Below are 19,247 nucleotides of genomic sequence, written 5' to 3'. Positions count from 1 at the left end.
TGAATGTCACACCACGACCGAGATCCCACAGCACGAAGGTGTAAGAAACGCAGGCGAAGAGCTCCGAGAGCGACAGGACGCCCACGCCCTTGCCCTTTCGTGCCCATGCACGCGTGATCTTTTTGGAGAAGAAAGGTCTAGTCATACATCAGCATTTGGCTGGAGACCCCTGTATGTGGAAGCGTTCTCATGTTGCGTTCACGGGGAACCATAGGCCGATTCTGGGAGCAGAATTCACAACGGCTACGACCGCTTAAACACATTTATTCTGTTACAGAGTTGTCAGCACGTGGTAATGATACAGCAGTTTTCAAGTTTCTGTTTTTTTTTGCAGTGAAATAAGGAGCCTGCTGTAGTAAGTGGGCGTCCCTCGTCCTAATGCACTCTCCTGTCTGCACCTCCACCCAACACACACATCCACACCTAGCTTCCCACATACGCCATCTGGCCTTACCAAAACAGAGGTTGCTGCTTCCATGTAAACTCTAGGGTTAGCAGTTTTAGGCTTAAGGGAGACTTATTTTACACACACACACACACACACACACACTCAAGGCCTTGACGCAGTTTCTTTTCAGACTTCACCCTTGTGTCTGATCTGCCTTTCACACATTGCCAGCTTGCACTGAATGAACAGAAGCAAATGTGGACGAAGTGTAGCCTGTTCAGAGCACATTCTTCTCATGCCGGCCTGGTAAAACCATCTGCAGCACAAGGGACAGTGTGGCTGTTTTACTGCTCCACCACGCTCCCTCTTAGAGATGACGCACTAGAGCACTCAGACGCCCTTTCTGTGTCCAACGTGGACGACAAGTGAAGCCAAATTGTTTTCACCCGGTTCTCCTTTAAGGCATTAAAAAACATGCGTATAATCCTGTGTGTGTCTGAAGGGCCCCCTATGTCTTAAAGTTAACGCTATACTGTTAGTATTTCTCACACGCTGCTTATCCCACAATCTGCACATGTTCATGTTTTGCTCCAGAAGAGCTGACTCTGCTCACGAAGAGCTCAGGGATCGCCTCCCACACCTCCAACACCTCCCACACCACGCCTCCCACACCACACCTCCCACACCACGCCTCCCACACCACACCCCCCACACCTCCCACACCACACCTCCCACACCACGCCTCCCACACCTTCCACACCACACCTTCCACACCACACCTCCCACACCACACCTCCCACACCACACCTCCCACACCACACCCCCCACACCTCCCACACCTTCCACACCACGCCTCCCACACCTCCCACACCACACCTCCCACACCACGCCTCCCACACCTCCCACACCACGCCTCCCACACCTTCCACACCACACCTTCCACACCACACCTCCCACACCACGCCTCCCACACCACACCCCCCACACCTCCCACACCACACCTCCCACACCTTCCACACCACACCTTCCACACCACACCTCCCACACCTTCCACACCACACCTCCCACACCACGCCTCCCACACCTTCCACACCACACCTTCCACACCACACCTCCCACACCTTCCACACCACACCTCCCACACCTCCCACACCACATCTCCCACACCACACCTCCCACACCTTCCACACCACACCTCCCACACCACGCCTCCCACACCTTCCACACCACACCTTCCACACCACACCTCCCACACCTTCCACACCACACCTCCCACACCTTCCACACCACACCTCCCACACCACGCCTCCCACACCTTCCACACCACACCTCCCACACCTCCCACACCACATCTCCCACACCTCCCACACCACACCTCCCAGGCTCAGAACATGTACGGTTGAGGTTCTCCCAGCAGGTCCAGGGTCAGTCTGCAGAGACACTGCTAGCCGCGATGCTTCAGTATAGCGTCGACAGCAGCGGCAAGGTTGTCCACGTATCCATCAGCAGACACTGTAGGGTGTCTCTCGTCACTTGGCCTACACACACACACACACACACACACACACAGGGAAAGAAACTCTAGTGAGAGTAAGTGGAGTTTTCACATACTTATACCATTAATATCTTAAGCCCTCCCTTTCCGTCACTTGGCCTGGATTAAATGGAAAATGTACTGAAAATTGATCTTTATGGAAAGACAAGGCAACGTGTTTAAAATTGGCTCAATATGTAACAGGAAATGTATAAGAGCTTAAAATATTATGACTAAAGCAAATACAAAATGCAATGTCGGTTCACTGAACCTCAGCCATGTAGTAAACTGCCAGGGCTGATTCCTGTGTGTGTGTGTGTGTGTGTGTGTGTGTGTGTGTGTGTGTGTGTGTGTGTGTGTGTGTGTGTGTGTGTGTGTGTGTTTAAAGGGGACACAGGAAATTGAGCATGCACCCATAATCTGCACATTCCAAACACACACAGCCATCGGTAAACATGAGGGTGGAGGGCTCTGATGCTATCAGACCCATTAGCAAGTCTGATTAAGCAGAGGAGGGGTCTGATTTGATTCTGATTATACAAAGGAAGGATCTTACACAGCAAAATAGCCACCACAGCACATTATACAGAAAAAAAACAAAAACTGCCCAATATATAATTGATTCATGCCAACCGACAAAAGCACCTGAATTCAGTCAGAACACTGCAGGGCTGTATTTAACCCCCACATCTAAACCCTGCACAGAACAATCTGGAGTCGTCACCTCTGGGGTTTAGCACTGCCTCTTTGATGTGTCCTGGTGGAACCACTGTGTTGTGCAATGTTGCAACACATAAGCACTGTTGCAGCACGCACAACTTTAATGAAGTGCTTTATATAGTGCTGATCTACTTCACAAAGTCAGATGGAAGAATAAGTGAGAGACAGAGAAGGAGGAAGAGACAGAGGGTGTGTATCGCTATTCATATCCTCAAAAGAGCAAAAATGTTTGTGCAGTATATGAGCAGTGTGTGTTTAATGGTGTGTGATGCGTGGAGAGTGTGTGGGTTTGTGTTTGCTCCTCACGTTGCGCACAAAGCCATCCTACTGGGTGCATTTGTGTGGACGCAGTAGGCTGAGATAACAAAGACATTCCTTCTGTGTGTGTGTGTGTGTGTGTGTGTGTGTGTGTGTGTGTGTGTGTAATTGAGGGAGCTGCAGAAAGTCATGTAAAGCTATTTGTTTTCCTTCTATTGTTTAGGCTGCTGACATCAAGGTGTCTGCTTCAAGTGAATAACTTTGTGAATAGTGAGTCTGATTTCTAACATTAGCTCTGTTTCTCACTCACTCTCTCAGACATCTTTGCAATTTCACAAAAAATATAAACATCTATATAACGGATCTCCAAGCCCAGCACACAGAAGGAGGGAGAGGATATGAAGTCACTTGGTGATCGTCTGTTTCCTGCACACTCTGCAGAATCATGAGGCATGGCCGCGTGCGTGTGAGTGAGTGTGTGTGTGTGTGTGTGTGTGTGTGTGTGTGTGTGTGTGAGCATATGCGTGCGACTGCCTTATGTGCATGTGTATGAGTGTACTGTGAGGGGCGTGTCATTGTTCTTCTCTGATGGATGTGATAGCAGTGTGTAATCAGTTGGCAGAGTAGGCGGGACAAGCTTGGCACCGTATCCAATTAGGGCACACACAAACCTCTTCCTGCCCAATCAGATGAGAAGATTTGCACATTGACACATGCTAATGAACCTTCGAGAGAAGGAATCGGGCACAAAGAACCCAAAGATCCCCACTGTGTGTGTGTGCGTGTGTGTGTGTGTGTCAGTATGTGTGGAAGAGAGATAAAAGAGTAGCTATAAGGCTCTGTGTGTCTTTGTGTGATGTAAGGGATGAGAGGGGAGCTGTGTGTGTGTTTGTGTGTGCATTTATTAGACTATGTGTGTATGGAGTTTTCCTCCATATGGCCTTTCTTTGTCGTGTTTTTTTAGAGGGACATCAGTCATGCCCTGTGCCAACCTGTGCCACACAATACAGACACAGAGAAAGGAAATGTGTGTGTGTGTGTGTGTGTGTGTGTGTGTCAGGGGTTACATGAACCCTTTCCTAATAGATAATGTTATGTCTCTTTAACTCTATTTCTAGTCACAGACTCGCTGGAATCTGGCTAAAGACACACACACACACACACACACACCTGAATCCAGAATCACTTGGTGACTATTGGTGAAGACTGTCATCTCCACATTAAAGCTTAGAGTCAGCAGGATCATCTAGACACACTCCCAAATGTTGCATGTTTACCTGAGCGTCTGTGCCTGTGTATATGTATGTGTGTGTTATCTTAGTCTCTCTTCTCTACTGCACATGAATAATAGAGGGGTAACCAAGTCAATGTGACCATGCAAAATTCAACACAATGCATCTACTGTTACTACTGAAGTAATGCCACTTGCATGTGTGTGTGCACGTGTGTATGTTGTAGGTCACTGGAATATCAATACCAGGGAAGGTGTACAGGCCAACGTGCACACATACACACACTCACACACACACACACACACACACACACACACGTCCTCTGCTTTTGAGGCCGAGTGACTGTAACGTCCGTGACCAGCAGAACAAAGAGGCTTTGTAGAGGAATGAGAAAGCGTGAGAGACCGAGAGAAAAAGGAGAGAGGGAGAGATGAAGAGATGGACGCATAAGGAGGAAGGAGTGCGTTCATTCTGCAGGTCACGCCCTGGTGCCGCTTCTGCTCCCCTGTGATGGGTTTAGTTCTCTGGTGTAAACTGAGCAGTGTGTGTGTATATGTGTGTGTTTGTGTGTGTGTGTGTGTGTGTGTGTGCTTGCAAAAACATGGCTGAGCTATTTGGAAGAAAGCTGAGTATCAGAGGGGTTCCACTGAAATGCGTAATGTTCCCAACCAGTAGTGTATGTGCTTCTAGCAGACTGGGAAGGCACCAGACATGAGATTATGGAGCTCAAACCAGGGAGCTCCACAGTATACACAGATTCCTGGTGTACAGTCTGGACATCTCCAGACTCCTGGGCTCCTGGGCTGAGAAACACTGCTCTATTAGCTGACGGAGGCAGATGTACAGAATCCTGCCCCATCCTGACCTTTTGACCTATTAAACATGTCTTTAGGGGTGTCATGTGCAGGCATCAGTGGGGCCAGAGGATCCTTTGATTGCAGTGTGCATCCCTGGGTCCTAAAGCCCTCACACTAATGACTAGAGTGTTTCCTTACACCAGGTTGCTAGGTATCTGTGTGTGTAATTGGTGAGTCACAAACCTACCAGATGGGATTTTATAATGGAGCAGATTAGACCAGGACTTAAGATTTAAGACTTAAGATTTAAGTGGTTTTGCCTTCTACATTTTCACTATAACAACAGTGCTAAGATCAGGACACACAAACTGAGCTTAAGAATCTCTCAGCGGGTTGTATAATTGCAATGTTTTATACTGTCCAGCATGCACAGCCTGCAAGACAGTAAACAAAGATCTGACCATCATCAACTACTCTTGAGGGCAACTATGTTTGATTGTGTGTTCGTGTGTGTGTGTGGGTCTTAATTTTGCAGGCAAAATCTAAAAAAAAAAAAGTGCATTTTAAGTTGAACCTTTTTGAAATTACAGCGACCTTTTAGCGATATCTTGGATGCACCCAACCTTTGATCTTAACCCGATTTGAATCTAATCAAACTAAACAAAGTTCAGCTCTAAACTGACACTGTTACATTGGTCAGCTTTGCTACTTTGTTCCAGCATCACAGCAGGTCAGGAATGATAAGACCTGCACTCACAAAGACCCTCTTCGTCTGGGCCAAAGAGCCTGTTCATATGGGCCTTTTCTTCCTTTTTAACTACTGACAATAACCTAGACATAAACTACCAATTCTAAACAGGTCAGATGGGTCCAGCTCCACTATAATGGCTCCAGATCCCCTCCCTGTCTCCCTGTCTGTCTGTCTCCCTGTCTGTCTGTCTCCCTGTCCTTCTGTGTTTGTCTGATGCATTCATGATTGCTCTCATTATCATGGTATCATAGGAACATGAGAGGGTGTAATATGGCTCTTCCGCCTCAGTGAGAGGGAGCAAAGGCCTAAAAAGTTGCTGTTATTCTCTCCCGCACCCACTCACACACACACACACACACACCCACACACACACACCCACATGCAGGCACACAAAGCTCAGATAAAGAACACTTGCACGAGAGAAGCAAGCCCAGGAAAGACTACTGAACCCCTGACAGGCAGATATGACGGTCACGCTGAGTAGGCAAATATGGCAAAACTAACTCGCATAAAAACGCTAAATGTTTTTAGTGCTGTTATCATCACTACTGCCACTCACACACACACACACACACACACACACACACACACACACACACACACACACACACACACACACACTTCTTTGTTATCTTCTACAGCGTGTAGGAGTTAGACTAAACCTCACTAAATTACCCCCTAAAGCCCCATGGGATCTGCAACTCAACAGCAGTACACTATTCAAGCATGCACCAGAGATAGAACATAAATCCCTTTCCTGCCCTCTCCGTGTGTGTGTGTGTGTGTGTGTGTGTGTGTGTGTGTGTGTGTGTGTGTGTGTGTGTGTGTGTGTGTGTGTGTGTGTGTGTGTTGCTTCTAGGTCACCAAGGGTGATCTCGGCCTTCAGGCTGAGAATATGATATGATTCAGAACTCAGATGAATAAATCCGTGAGATTATGAGGCCCAGGGAGACACGGGCATTCCTGGAAAGAAAGGGATTCAGACACAGACATGAATGAGAGAGATCACAAATAGGGAGGGAAAGAAAAGGATGAAGCTGGAAGAGAGAGTAAGACAGACAGACAGAAAGAAAGGTAGAACGAAGGGGGAGGAGTTCTGTGAGGTTGCTTCCATCATCATCATCCTCCTTCTCGCTGTAAAGATGCACTATGGTATTTTTAGAGGTGGTGGATGTGACTACACCCCTGGGACAGGCGGAGCAGCCAGTGTAATGACACGGCTGAAGGAGAACAGCTTCTAACCGCTGATCTGAAATCTGTTTCCTGTGGACACATCTCACTCTGATCTCTTTCCCATCGTACCGAGACAGTCAGCATAGCATAAAAGAGACGAGAAGACGTGCCCAGCAGAGCAGAGGTGGGAGACCAGCCAGTTGCTCCCTGCAGATGACCTCAGTTTCAGAGCTCCGCCTTTTATACGGACATATAGAAGCACAAATAATATAAGTTGTATCATTTCAAGTGCAAAGTTCAAAAAGTAAATTTTTGCATAACCCAAGTTGATTTGACGTCTTTCTGCCTGTTGGCTTTAGTTCAGCCAGGTAGGGAGAATGAACATTTGTGTCTTGGACCTGAACTGTGGCAACCAATCAGATCCAAGCATTGCTCTTGTCTTTATTCAGTCGTTTAAATGTTCAGTTAATTTCGACGTTACAGGTAGGAGTTTGTTAATCAGTGTCCCTAAACGTAGGTGTAGCAATAACTAAGTATTGTTCTGCAGCCTAACACGCAAGATGATGTTGATTCTGTAATGCATGACGAAGGATTGGTGGCAGGTGAGCGAGTGTGAGGAGAATCAGGCCCAAGTGCGGGCCATGTGCACTTCGACCAGGAAGATGTGCCACCCTGCGATGGTGTTCTTGCAACGCTCCAGAGATCCATTTATCACTGTGGATAGACGCTGGAGTGCCGACGTGTCTTTGTTTCGGGGGAGTCGTCTCCCACGAACAATCGTGCGTACAATGAGCACACACAATTATCTTTGAAATGGTAATCTCTCTGTCTCCCACCCTATTACAACACTGTAGGGAGAACAGCACTGCCTTAAGAACTAAAACAAATGGCCAAATTCAACACATGGACATCTCCAGCACGCATGTCACACACATCAGAATACTTAGTACTTAGCAGCAAGAAGTGCCAATTAGACCCCATTATACACTTCCACTTACTCTGAAATGCTGATATCATCTATTTTGTCATTCTCTCATACATCACAGATCTGTTGGTTTGTTATTTTGGATGTAGTATACAATAACAAAAGGAGATATGGAGAGGTGTGGGGACGGTTAGGGTTCTGTTGGGTTAGTGCCATCCACCCAACCCCATCTCTCTCCATTTAGTTTCACTCTTAAGCAAGGTAGAAGAACAGGTATGTTGTTCAAGTAACCCAAAAATAACACCACACAGAAGAACAGACTGGCGTGTGAGGAGAGGTGATGCCTCTCTACTTCCTAGGGAAGTTTGGCCCATCAAAACGAAAATATGAGGAAAGGCCTGAAACTCACTTCCCAACAGTTCCAATAACATTTCACCATTTTAAGCAGATGTTTGGAGGGTTGTTGCTGTTCTTATCTGTTCAACATGTTGTTTAGGCTTTTTACTGTTTGTAAAAAAAAAGCAACAGCTTTAATAATCACTTACAGTTCTTTAATGTGTAAGCTATAGAAAGACTGAAACGGAGGGATGACATGGTAAACGTAGGAAGGCACAAGCTGGAGTTGGAACACAGAGCTACAGCAGTTAATTACAGATTATTAAAATGAAGACTTCCAGTTTTGAAAACAGACTGGCTGAGTTACATTTGAAGTCATTGTGAAATCCTCGACCACATCAACTCAGCTCTGTGTTAGTGTGCCAGGGTATTAAAAACTATTCAACTCCTTATGTTTCTTGGCAACCACAAAGTACTGTTAACAAATGAAGAAGAAGAGTGGAAGAACTGTTTATTAAAATTTGTATTCCTCATACATAATATATTAATTTGATGATATATTAAAAACCATCCAAACCTTTTGTTTACTTACATTTTTATTAATCATAAATGTAATTATTTATTGAACACTGATGCATCTTGTAGCCATTTTATAAAAGCAATAAACCCCTCAAGGTTGTGCATCACAGTAAATTTATCTTCACTCCACACAGAACAGCAGCCCTTAACCTTGGTGAAAACACTGTAAGTCACTTCAATGCACAAGGACGTTTAGATTCTAGTATATTTGTAAACGTCACTTTCCAGAATTCTCAGGCAGCACAACCAGCATTCTACAACACTGCCAACTGCCAATCAAAAGCAAAGAGTCTACATTTGTCAGATTACTTATTCTCAACTAAACTATAGGCATTAAATATAGACCATCTACAAACAGCACATGCTCTATCTGAAAGGATGTGAAGAGAGTTTCTTTTGTGCCAAGTCGCTGTTATTGCAGTTGTGTATGGATGAACATAAGCTTGGAGAAGAACATGTCAGTAGGCGTGTGTAAAAGGAAGAGGCAGTTCCTCTGAGCAGGCACAACAGAAGCCAGACACCATCCAGAGTGATACTGGAACTCTTGCTGTCAGACACGGTTAATTGTCTAGAGCGTTTCTAGAGCGCAGGTGACCTCAGTGGCCTCTCTCTCTCTCTCTCTTTCTCTATCGCTCTTCCTCTCTGACATCCCCTCCTTTCCTCCACATCCGTCCATTTGTGGACCTACAAACAGGCGGCCCTGACACACAATGAGTGTATTTTTGGTGCTGGTGACGCATTGGTCTGGGTTGGAATGAAGAAAGAACAACAAACTAAAGTGGTGTTTTGTTTCAGTATCACCTCACCCACATCCATGGAACTTTATTTGCAAGTGAGACATCCATGAATCAGCACACAGACACACACACGCACAGTCACTTAGTCTTCAAGTTCCATGGTAATTCCTACAGCACATCCATAATTGTGTAAAGGTATTTTCATTTTTGTAGTATGCGAGATCAATGTTGCCCAAACAGTAAGAGTTCCTGCTCTTCTGCTGAATACACAAATGTATTCTCTTAAAATGCTATCGCATCTTAGCATTAAATGTCTAAGGAATGTTACTTCCATATGGCAAAAGCTACATTATCTTCAGGGTGCAGCAGTTCTAGGCCCAGTACTTAGATCTACAGTTCCTTGTGGGAGGCCCCATAGTTGTCATTTGGGTCAGGGTTGAGTTCCACTGCATATACTTCTCAGAGTACACCTGGATCCCAAATGTACAACATGGATTGATTGCAGACAACTTCAATTTCATTTCAGACATTTTAGAAAACCAAACACATCCTTTTAAGCTGAACCTAGAACGTGAGCCATTTCAGCCCTGCATGGCCAACACATCTGCTCTGCTCCAACACATCAGGTTGAATTATCACCTGATGACCCAAACTACAAGTATTCGAATTGTGCATTAGATTTAACCCTCTAGAACTAGAAATGTTCAGTGGACAGTATGAGGAGCAGTGACACCGAAGCCTCTCTGGACTGCATGCGATCTTTAACGCATCAGTGGCAGTTCTCGCGCTAGTTCCGGTAATGTGGGCAGGAGCAGCTGTGGGAAGGTAGGTTTCCTTCCATAAAGCACCACTGCATGGTTTCACAGCTGCCAAATGAGCTGACACTGCGATGAGAAAAGGCCCTAGAGCCGAGTGACCTTGCGAATGGCTGAGAAACAGAATGTGCAGACTGCCTGGAAATCTCTCTCTTTTCCTCCTCCTCCGTTGTTGTTGTTTGAGAGAGATATCTCTCTCTTTTCCTCCTCCTCCGTTGTTGTTGTTGAGAGCTCTGTGTGTATTTCCCTGAATTAACTTGTTAAATGTTCACACAGTCGAATTAGTTATCTATGTTTCCCTTGACTAAAAGAGAGAAATAGGGGGTTGTCACAGTCCTGTTCAGATGGGTTTCATTAATATAATCTGGATCCAGGTTTGCCACTGTCATGTTCAGGTCTGGTTTCTTCAGTATAATCCAGGATCAGGTGTTTCACCATCACGTTCAGGTCAGATTTCATCAGTATAATTCACGGTCCTGTTCAATTGAAGTTTCATCACTATAATCTGGATCCATTTTTGAAACGGTCCTGTTCAGGTGGGGCTTAATCATCATAATCTTGGTCCAGACGTTGACCAGAGCTCGGGGCCTATGCTCCATGTCTTTCTCCAAGATTAGATGGGTTTCCCATGGGTTTCCCCGTCTGGGTTTCCCATATTTTAAGGTGATGGATATTCACTGCATACAAGACACCTGTCAGTGTGTGTCTTTGCCGTTAATTTTTTATGTTCTATTGTTGTACTTTAATTAAACGACAGCCCTATGTGTTCTGTGCCATTGCAACCAACGGCATCATTGCATTACAGAAACAGAAAGTTTGTGATACAGAAGTGCATGCATCAGCCTTTGCTTGTGGTTGTGGTTGATAAATGTTACATCAACCCAGCAGCCTAAGTGCTAGCGTCCTGCTCCGAGTAGCCCCATCAGCTACACTCTGTAATGGCGTGTGTTGTTAACCCAAGTGCTGTACCCTTCGGTTCACATACGTGCAGCAGGCAAACTGAACCACGTGTTTATGTTTAACATCAGTGGTCTTGAAAAGCTGCAGTGCATTACAGAATATAATGTGTGACTCTTTGGAAAGTGACAGACGTGACATACCACCGCTGATTAAAGACAAGAAAACTCAGAAGGGACCATCTAAAAATCTCTACAGGCTAAAACGCTGGATTTATCATGCATCTTATGGCTGGTCCAGGATCAGTCCACCCTCTCACGTACCCAAGCATTTGATCACAAAAGTTACTTTGGTGAGTCTGTCTTACCCATGTTCTCACAAGGCTACGCAATTAAACAAGGCTTGTAGGATTTATTCATATTGTAGTCTTATAAACACTATTCTATTGTAACTGTAAAAACAGGTCACATTATGCAGATCCAGCATTAAGAGCACAATGACACTAGCCTTCTGTCACAGTATAGCATCCAGTTCTACCAATGTTTGTTTCAGGACATACTCACACAAACACAAAATACTTCTCAGAGTTGTCCATTTTTACTGTGTCCAATGGCAACAACAGTCATCTACCTCTTATTAAGGTGTCAATGAGGACATGGTGACATTACATCTGCATCTTCTAACAGCAGTGCTCATGCCCACTCTATCTAAAAGCCTTATAATACTCTCTGCTAGTAATTCTAAGATAGTTCTACAACACTCATGTCCTAGAATACTTGTACAACTCTGACTTGCTATTAGCAATGTTACCATACAAGTGTAAAAGAGTTCAAACAGAAGCACAGAAATGTGGTGTCTGGGTGAAAGCCAGTAGTGGGTCATACAGTGTGGCAGTCATCCGAGTCTTTTGAAACAGATAGAGAACAGGGAACTTGAGGTAAGAACAGACCTCCCACACACTGCCACACACACACACACACACACACACACACACACACACACACACACACACACACACACACACACACACACACACACACACACACTGCCCCAGGTGTTCACTGATTTGCATGAGGCCCAGATGAAGGATAGTCCAACATATATTTTTGTTTTCTCAGTGAAGCCTGTAGGCCTGTGTCCTGCATACAGGAAACACCTCATGCGTGACAGTTTGTTTGTGGAAAATTTGTGGAAAACTGATTAATCAGATTAGTATGATCACACCAGTATACAGTTTATCTGAATCAGCAATACTCCAGACCCAGTTTGGCGTTTACCATTAAAAGCTAAAGTACCAAAAGATCTGCACCAGTTTTGCTGTATTACACATAATGAGCATGATTAGCAGAGATGTGGAGCGGAGATATTCAATATCAAGTCTGCTGCTCCAAGACTGAAGGTGCTTTATGAACAGGTGATCTACAAGCTGCCCCCAGAGGACCCGTTAGAGCATGCTGGGAGATTAGAGGCATAGCATTTAATGTTGCAAATTAATAGTTGCCTACACAAAAAGGGTTTTACTCGCATTCAAGAATGTCTGAGTGGGAGAGAGAACTGAACAAACACAGGTGTGTTCCTGTGGAATGTTGCCTACAGTAACAGCACATTTACTGAGTCCAGAGCACTTCACGTCTGAACAATGACTTCAAGAGGACCTCAAGCACAAAAACATTTCTGTGGCCTTGCACAATGAAAACCTCCTTATATAGCTACATACGTAAAGGAAGGCGAACGTTATCCCTCAAACTGTTTACACATGTCCCAGTGCTTTTCTTCCCCATCATCTTTCAGACTCCTTTCTTATATTTCCTTTTTCTGCTGACATGCCCATTTCTCTGTGTGTGTGTTCAGATCGCGTACAGACAGTCGTGGGCCAAGGGAGGGTGGGGCGGTGGGAGAACATAGCTGTAGGCTGAAGCGTCTGAGGGACCAGGCATGCGAGACAGGCATGGCTCATCTTTCCCCCCCGACAAAAGAGCTGCAAGGAGTGTTTGGTCTGCACAATCCCTGCCTGAGGAGCACATGACGTTCCTCCCCCAGACGAACTTGCGTCTCCGAGACAGAGAGAGCAGAGTAACGTAAAGGTACTCTCAACCGACAGCGGGAGAGCGCCATCCGCTAGCATGCAGGTGCAAGTGTGGCTCACGGCAAATGTGCTTCACTTCTCCGCGAAGCCAGCAAAGACCCCGGTGCGGCCCTGACGCACAGCCGGGCTACGCTGGGTGGTAATTACAGGTGTACACTAGAAGGAATTCTTCATATTCGTTGGACAGAGTGCAGATTGTGATGGCTCGGAAGAAAGGATTTTACTTTCTATGCTGGTGTAAATTGTAAAGTACGTTGTGATCTTCCTCAGCTTGGAGAAACAGAGAAAAGGGAACCATTAACAGTTCCGTAATTGGTGGTTGTATCAGAGTGTCCGCACACACTAAAGATGCTACAAAAGACGTACGTTATTTTGGTTTTTTCTCTTCCTCTCTCCCGCCTGGCAGCTGTTGAGTGAGGATGTATCAGCAGTGGTTTTAGGTACTGCTACAGTGCCCTCAAACCAGCGCTGCAGGTACTTCTTGTTCAAGCGAACTCCAGACGTCTGGGAGAGATGGGGAAGGTACGGTGAAGAGAGCAACAAGACAAGGAGACAAACGGTAGAAGAGGATTAGGAGGGACGGAGGTCTTTGAACAATGGACACAAACCATTCCCTGCACCACCTGTCCAGACAGGATAGTCACTGAAGACCAGATAGAGGCAGTAAGCACTGGGTAAATGTAGGCCAGGTGGATTGGTCTTAACATGAGAGACCAGACGTGGCCATCATCCAGATGGAGTCTAGAACCATGCTTCATGGTCATGTTGTAAGCCGTCATCTTGGACTGATAGCTCTAGATTCTCTAAACCGCTTTTCATACACTCTTTTTGGATGTCACTATGACAATTCCTGATGAACAGCGTCTGCTGGTAAATCTGGGACTTCTCTCTCTGTGTCTGTGAAACATGTGGTCATGGGAGAATGTGTGACCCAGCAGAAGACCCAGAGCAATCCAGCTCTGGCCACGTCCCATTTCCTTGTTCCAGTCAGTGGAGAGTAGAAACTGTTTGGGGAAGGTAATTGCATGTAGCATGGCGGCACCGGCTCAGACCCTCTCATGAAGCAGTCACCCCTGCCATTTGAGCAGGTAAAGTTCACCTCCCAAAGAGGCTTTTCCAAGCCACTCTCGCAGGGCTTCAAAGGTTCTGGGGAGAACCTGCCTCCTCACATGGATCCCAGGTCAGCCATTTCCAAATGCAGCCCCACCATCTCAACTGAAGTGAGAGGCACTCCGGCTGTTCTCAGATCAGAGCACCAGAAGGACTTCCCCCAACAGTGCTTCAAAGCGTGACATCCTGTGAGCGTACTGCTGTGCTGAAGCAGGCTCTGGAAGATGAGAGGCGGGGCTCAGTAGGGGGACCCAGCGACACACTGACCCCCTCCGTCTCACTGCGACATCAGGCTCCAAACAGCCACTCATTAGAAACTCTAATTTGATAACTGAACCTCATCTCCCATGACCTAACTGAAAAACACACAAAAAAACGATACCATAAATCAAACTCAAACGTTTTTTCTACAATACAGAAATCGTCGCTCGCACAACACGTAGGGCCTAACCCAAGATCAGCAATACTTGGATCCACATTCAGCACCAGACACCACATTAACACTGATCAACAACAATCACCAATCAAGATACCCAATTAATGAACCTTTCAAGAGATCTAATGTAGGATCACGTCTTACTGCTCACATCCTAATGGGTTTCAATCATTTGGAAAGAGGTCAACCTGGTCTCAGACCACGAAATGGTGGATAAACGTGGGCTCAGATTCAAGTGTTTCACTTTAAAGCAGTCTCATCTTTGTTTAGCTCACTTTAAAAATCCCCTCTGCATTAAGAGTCCCAAGGGACGTATGCCTTAATGGGGGAGCTTGTTAAAGCTCGCTATGGGAAAGTGGATTCTCGTTTGGAGGCAGATCTCGCTCATCTCTGCATTGCAGGAAAGAGCCTTCAGGATTCTGTGGTTGCCATTACAGCGATTTGCGGTTAGCGATTAGCCCCCAGTTGCTTTTGTTCTCAGAGTGAGCAAAATCTCAAAGAGCCATCAGGGCAAGGTTGAAGTGCACACACTATGCGGGCTTTAAACACACACACACACACACACACACACACACACACACACACACACACACACACACACACACACACACACACACACACACAACAGGGGCATAGATGGGAAGAAAGATCTTAGTGTAACCTGGGTAAAATACCACCATTCCTACACAACATCAAAATCTTTTGCTGCCTAATCGTTTGAATTCTTCTTTCCTTGACGTCAGTCATATTTTGCTGAATTATTGCTTTGCTTTGGAAGAAGATACTGTCAGCGAGGACGAAAACAACACTAGTGTAGTCTGACCAGCTAGTCTAGTTGAGGCAGATGTCTTAATGCACTCATAATAACTATCGCTAAAAAATGATATTGCAGATGCTGACTAAGGCATTGACTATGAAGTGAGAGTTCATAACTAACTGAAAGCTTTTTATGACCTGTCTTAACATTCACTGATGTACGTCCATTATATTACCGATTGTGACTTAGTTAAGGCACTGCACACATTAAACACTGTTAATGTGGCTTATGAATACATGCAGTTCAACAACTGAGAATATCTTGTGTTTTAATCTACAGACTGGAGACCTTCATGTTCTGTTTTAAAGATCAAAACTGGTGGATTGAATAACTTTACATATTTTGGCCACCAATCTCAGTATGACTGTGTGTGTGTGTGTGTGTGTGTGTGTGTGTGTGTGTGTGTGTGTGCGTGCGTGCGTGAGAAAGTTTGTTTGACCCTGCCTCACCAAATAAGCCTCACTGAAAGAAAAGAGAAAAGATCTCCATTTCTGAATCTGCATCCGTGTTTCTAATCCTGCCCTCTGTGCTCTTTGAAGCGAAACCCCAGTGGGTCTCCCGGACAGCCGGGCCAGGTCAGCGTTTGGCTGCCGTGGCAACAGCTGTGTTTCTTATCCAAATATCCCACAGAGCTTTCCATCGCACCCTGTCATGGCCAGCTTCGCAGAGCCAGAACGCGGCTCGAAACCTCTCGAGTGGTTTGAAGCTTCGCACAAACACCACGTCCTCCATATTTACATTAGCAGGAACGGACTGTGTGGTGTAAGCCAGAGACAGCGTTCAAGCCATGTCCACACCACCTCATGTCAGCAGAGCTATAAATGGAGTAAGGACAGCAAGTGACCAAGGGTCAAAGGTTAAGCTTGCACTTATACAATTTTGACATATTCCCTGTTCTATGCTCTTTTTTACTCTGGATCCTAGTTTGGAGGCAAACCTATCATTACTGTTTAAAAAAATGTGAAACATGCCGAAAATATGTGTTTGCTCCATTAAAGATGTACTAGATCTGGAGAAACAGGCTGCCTGTGTCATATCATCACCTTACACATAATAAAGCCCCTCATTTAGAAAAAGGCTGAATTAGTGTCATCATCCTGGTATGTACAGTTCAAATGTCATAATAAACTCTACAGTGTCACCAAAACCCTTCTATCTCATCACGAGGAGGAACGGAATCTCTGCAGGAGTTTATTGGACACAAGCAGCTTCAGGAGCACAAACGCTGAAAGCACACTTACGTGTGGCTGTGTGTAACAGCCATGTGAGCGAAAAACTACAGCTGTAAAGGAGCTTTACGATTTTCAAATTAAGGAAAACAGACATCGTCTTGCACAAGTCAATGAGAAGGCACACTGCTTAAAGGTTTCTGAAACCATCAGCCAGTAAACCCTGTTGTAAACCAGAAGTGTTCACCAGCCTGAAGGCCCCCCCCTTCCTCGTTTCATAGCCAAACAGCACTGGCACTGCTCAGAGGGCGATGACATCACGCAGCTTGATGCTTCGGTGTGCGTTTCCCCGTGCAAGCTCGTGTTAGGAGACCCCAGTTCACTCGTGATACGCAGTGCTCGCAGTAACCTCGTAAAACCCATGGATGCGTTTACACAGACTAGCCATTCTCTGCAGCAACACACACACACACACACACACACACACACACACACACACACACACACACACACACACACAGGAGTGGACACATGGGGCCGGTTCTGGCACCACTGAACCTTTAATACAAGCACATGGTGTGTGTGAGAGAAAGGAAATCGGGCATGTGAGTGTGGATATAAGTGCAAAATGTCTGCATTCATTTCACCATCACACAGATTATTGTGCGAGCGTGTCTGTGCGCGTGTAATTTAATAGTGTGTCCATGGAGAGAGGGGAATATAAGTTAGTGAATCAAATGCTGGGTGCAGACCCCACATGCTATTCACTGTCTGGCAGGCACACAGCATAAATCACTAGTATTTATGAGACTTTATATGCCCATATATACAGGCCTAGCAGATTGTCCACACCCTCTCTGTCTCCGCCCCTCTCTGTCTCCGCCCCTCTCTCTCATTCTTATTTTATCTGTCTCTCAAGATGTAGTTCATGAACTGAATTCCAAATGTTTGTACATGTGTGAAACTGATGAAACATCTTCTCAGAGGAGAACGGCACCACTTCCTGCAGAGCTACGGACTCCAATGCAGTGTGGAGTCCAACCTAGTGTTACTGTTAACTAACTTTACTAAAGCTAATCTCGGTCACAAAGAGATGTGGGGTTTTACTGGTGCAGAGTCCCTGAAGGGTGGTGTAAACCACAGTGACGCCTGAATGTATGCAGACAGTGTGAAAACAGACACTTCAACGTCTCAGCATAAACATTTTCTGCCCAAACCCAAGTGAAATCCAAGTTAGAGGGAAAAGGTGTCAGGGATTAAATGATAACCAGACACATCTCTCTTACACAGATTATAATCTTGTGTGTACATTTTTAACATCATTCTGTATTATGGATTTCAAGATGGGGCCTGCACAATATATCTAAATCTTTTTTAGGTGCAAACATTTTTAATGTTCAGACTAGAAAGGTATCTTGCTATATTGCAAATAACATATAGTCAATTGTATGGACTACATTTACATCTGAAAGGGACTGAAGGGATTTGATTGGGTGAAAACTGAAGTAGTGATGGGATTGGTCAGGCGGTGGATGACATAATAGGCTTATTTCCAGATGGCTCCTAAACCCGCCAAAAAGCCCTGATGAACAAAGACCAGTCTGGCTACACACACACTCACACACACACACACAGACACAGACACACAGACACAGACACACACTTTTTTAGGTTACATTTTGTTAGTGTCTATTGTGGTCAGTGTTGTTGACCATGAAAAAAATCCATGCAAAGCTGACAATGGAGATAATTCAGGGAATATGTAAATGAATCAAAGGATGCATGTGATACTGACTCAACCACTGTAGCTGTGTATCTGTGTGCATGTGTGTGTGTCTGTGTATGTATCTGTGTGCATGTCACTGTATGTGTATATGTAAGTGTGTGTGTCTGTGTATGTATCTGTGTGCATGTCAGTGTGTGTGTCTGTGTATCTATCTATCTATTCTGGAGCTGAAGTAGTCATTTTGTGAACATTCCCTTAACAAAGTCCTAAATAAACGTGGGCTAATAAAAGTGAGCTAATAAAACCTGCACACACACACCTCACGTTTGCGTAGGTCATAGTGCTCTATCTCACACTCCATTACACAAGCACTGGTCCCTTGGTTTACAAAACAGTGTTCAAGGCTCACACATTCACCAGGTTGTCTCACATACGCATGCACACACTCTTCAGGGATTAAACTCAAAAAACAACACAAAGAGAACAGGCCAGGTGCTTTCCCTCTCACACACGCACTCTCACCCTCCTCACACTTCCCCTTCTCTCTCCCTCTTTTTTCTCCATACCTAGCTCATTCTCTCTGCCTGAATGGGCAGCCATATGTTTCGCTATTTACACGGAACCCAAGGGACAACTATTCTCAGATATCTGTACTGGTTCTCACACCATGTTCAAGCATTGGCCTTTGGTGCCCTCTATTGGTTCAATTGAGAACAGTGGAATAACTATCCAAGTGTTTCTGGGCAGTAAACTGCTCACCA

General features: G+C 45.4%; 1 protein-coding gene across 3 annotated transcripts in view; it reads right to left on the bottom strand.

Annotated features, from left to right (window-relative positions):
* Window positions 1–1,763: 1,763 nt before the first annotated feature.
* Window positions 1,764–19,247, bottom strand: part of lhpp (phospholysine phosphohistidine inorganic pyrophosphate phosphatase) — a 21,712-nt gene continuing 4,228 nt past the window's right edge. For 2 of the 3 annotated variants that reach the window (XM_076999842.1, XM_076999840.1), the window contains one exon: window positions 18,039–18,365. In XM_076999842.1, the coding sequence (XP_076855957.1) occupies window positions 18,179–18,365 (187 nt within the window). In that variant the 3' untranslated portion in view covers window positions 18,039–18,178. Of the gene's footprint in view, window positions 1,927–18,038; window positions 18,366–19,247 lie in introns of those variants that run through there. The other variant, XM_076999841.1, reaches the window with a different exon arrangement.

Source organism: Brachyhypopomus gauderio, chromosome 3, assembly GCF_052324685.1.
Source record: "Brachyhypopomus gauderio isolate BG-103 chromosome 3, BGAUD_0.2, whole genome shotgun sequence".
In the NCBI taxonomy this organism is placed as follows: Eukaryota; Metazoa; Chordata; class Actinopteri; order Gymnotiformes; family Hypopomidae; genus Brachyhypopomus; species Brachyhypopomus gauderio.
The sequence above is the reverse complement of the archived record's forward strand: the minus strand, read 5'-3'. Positions and strand labels throughout refer to the sequence as shown.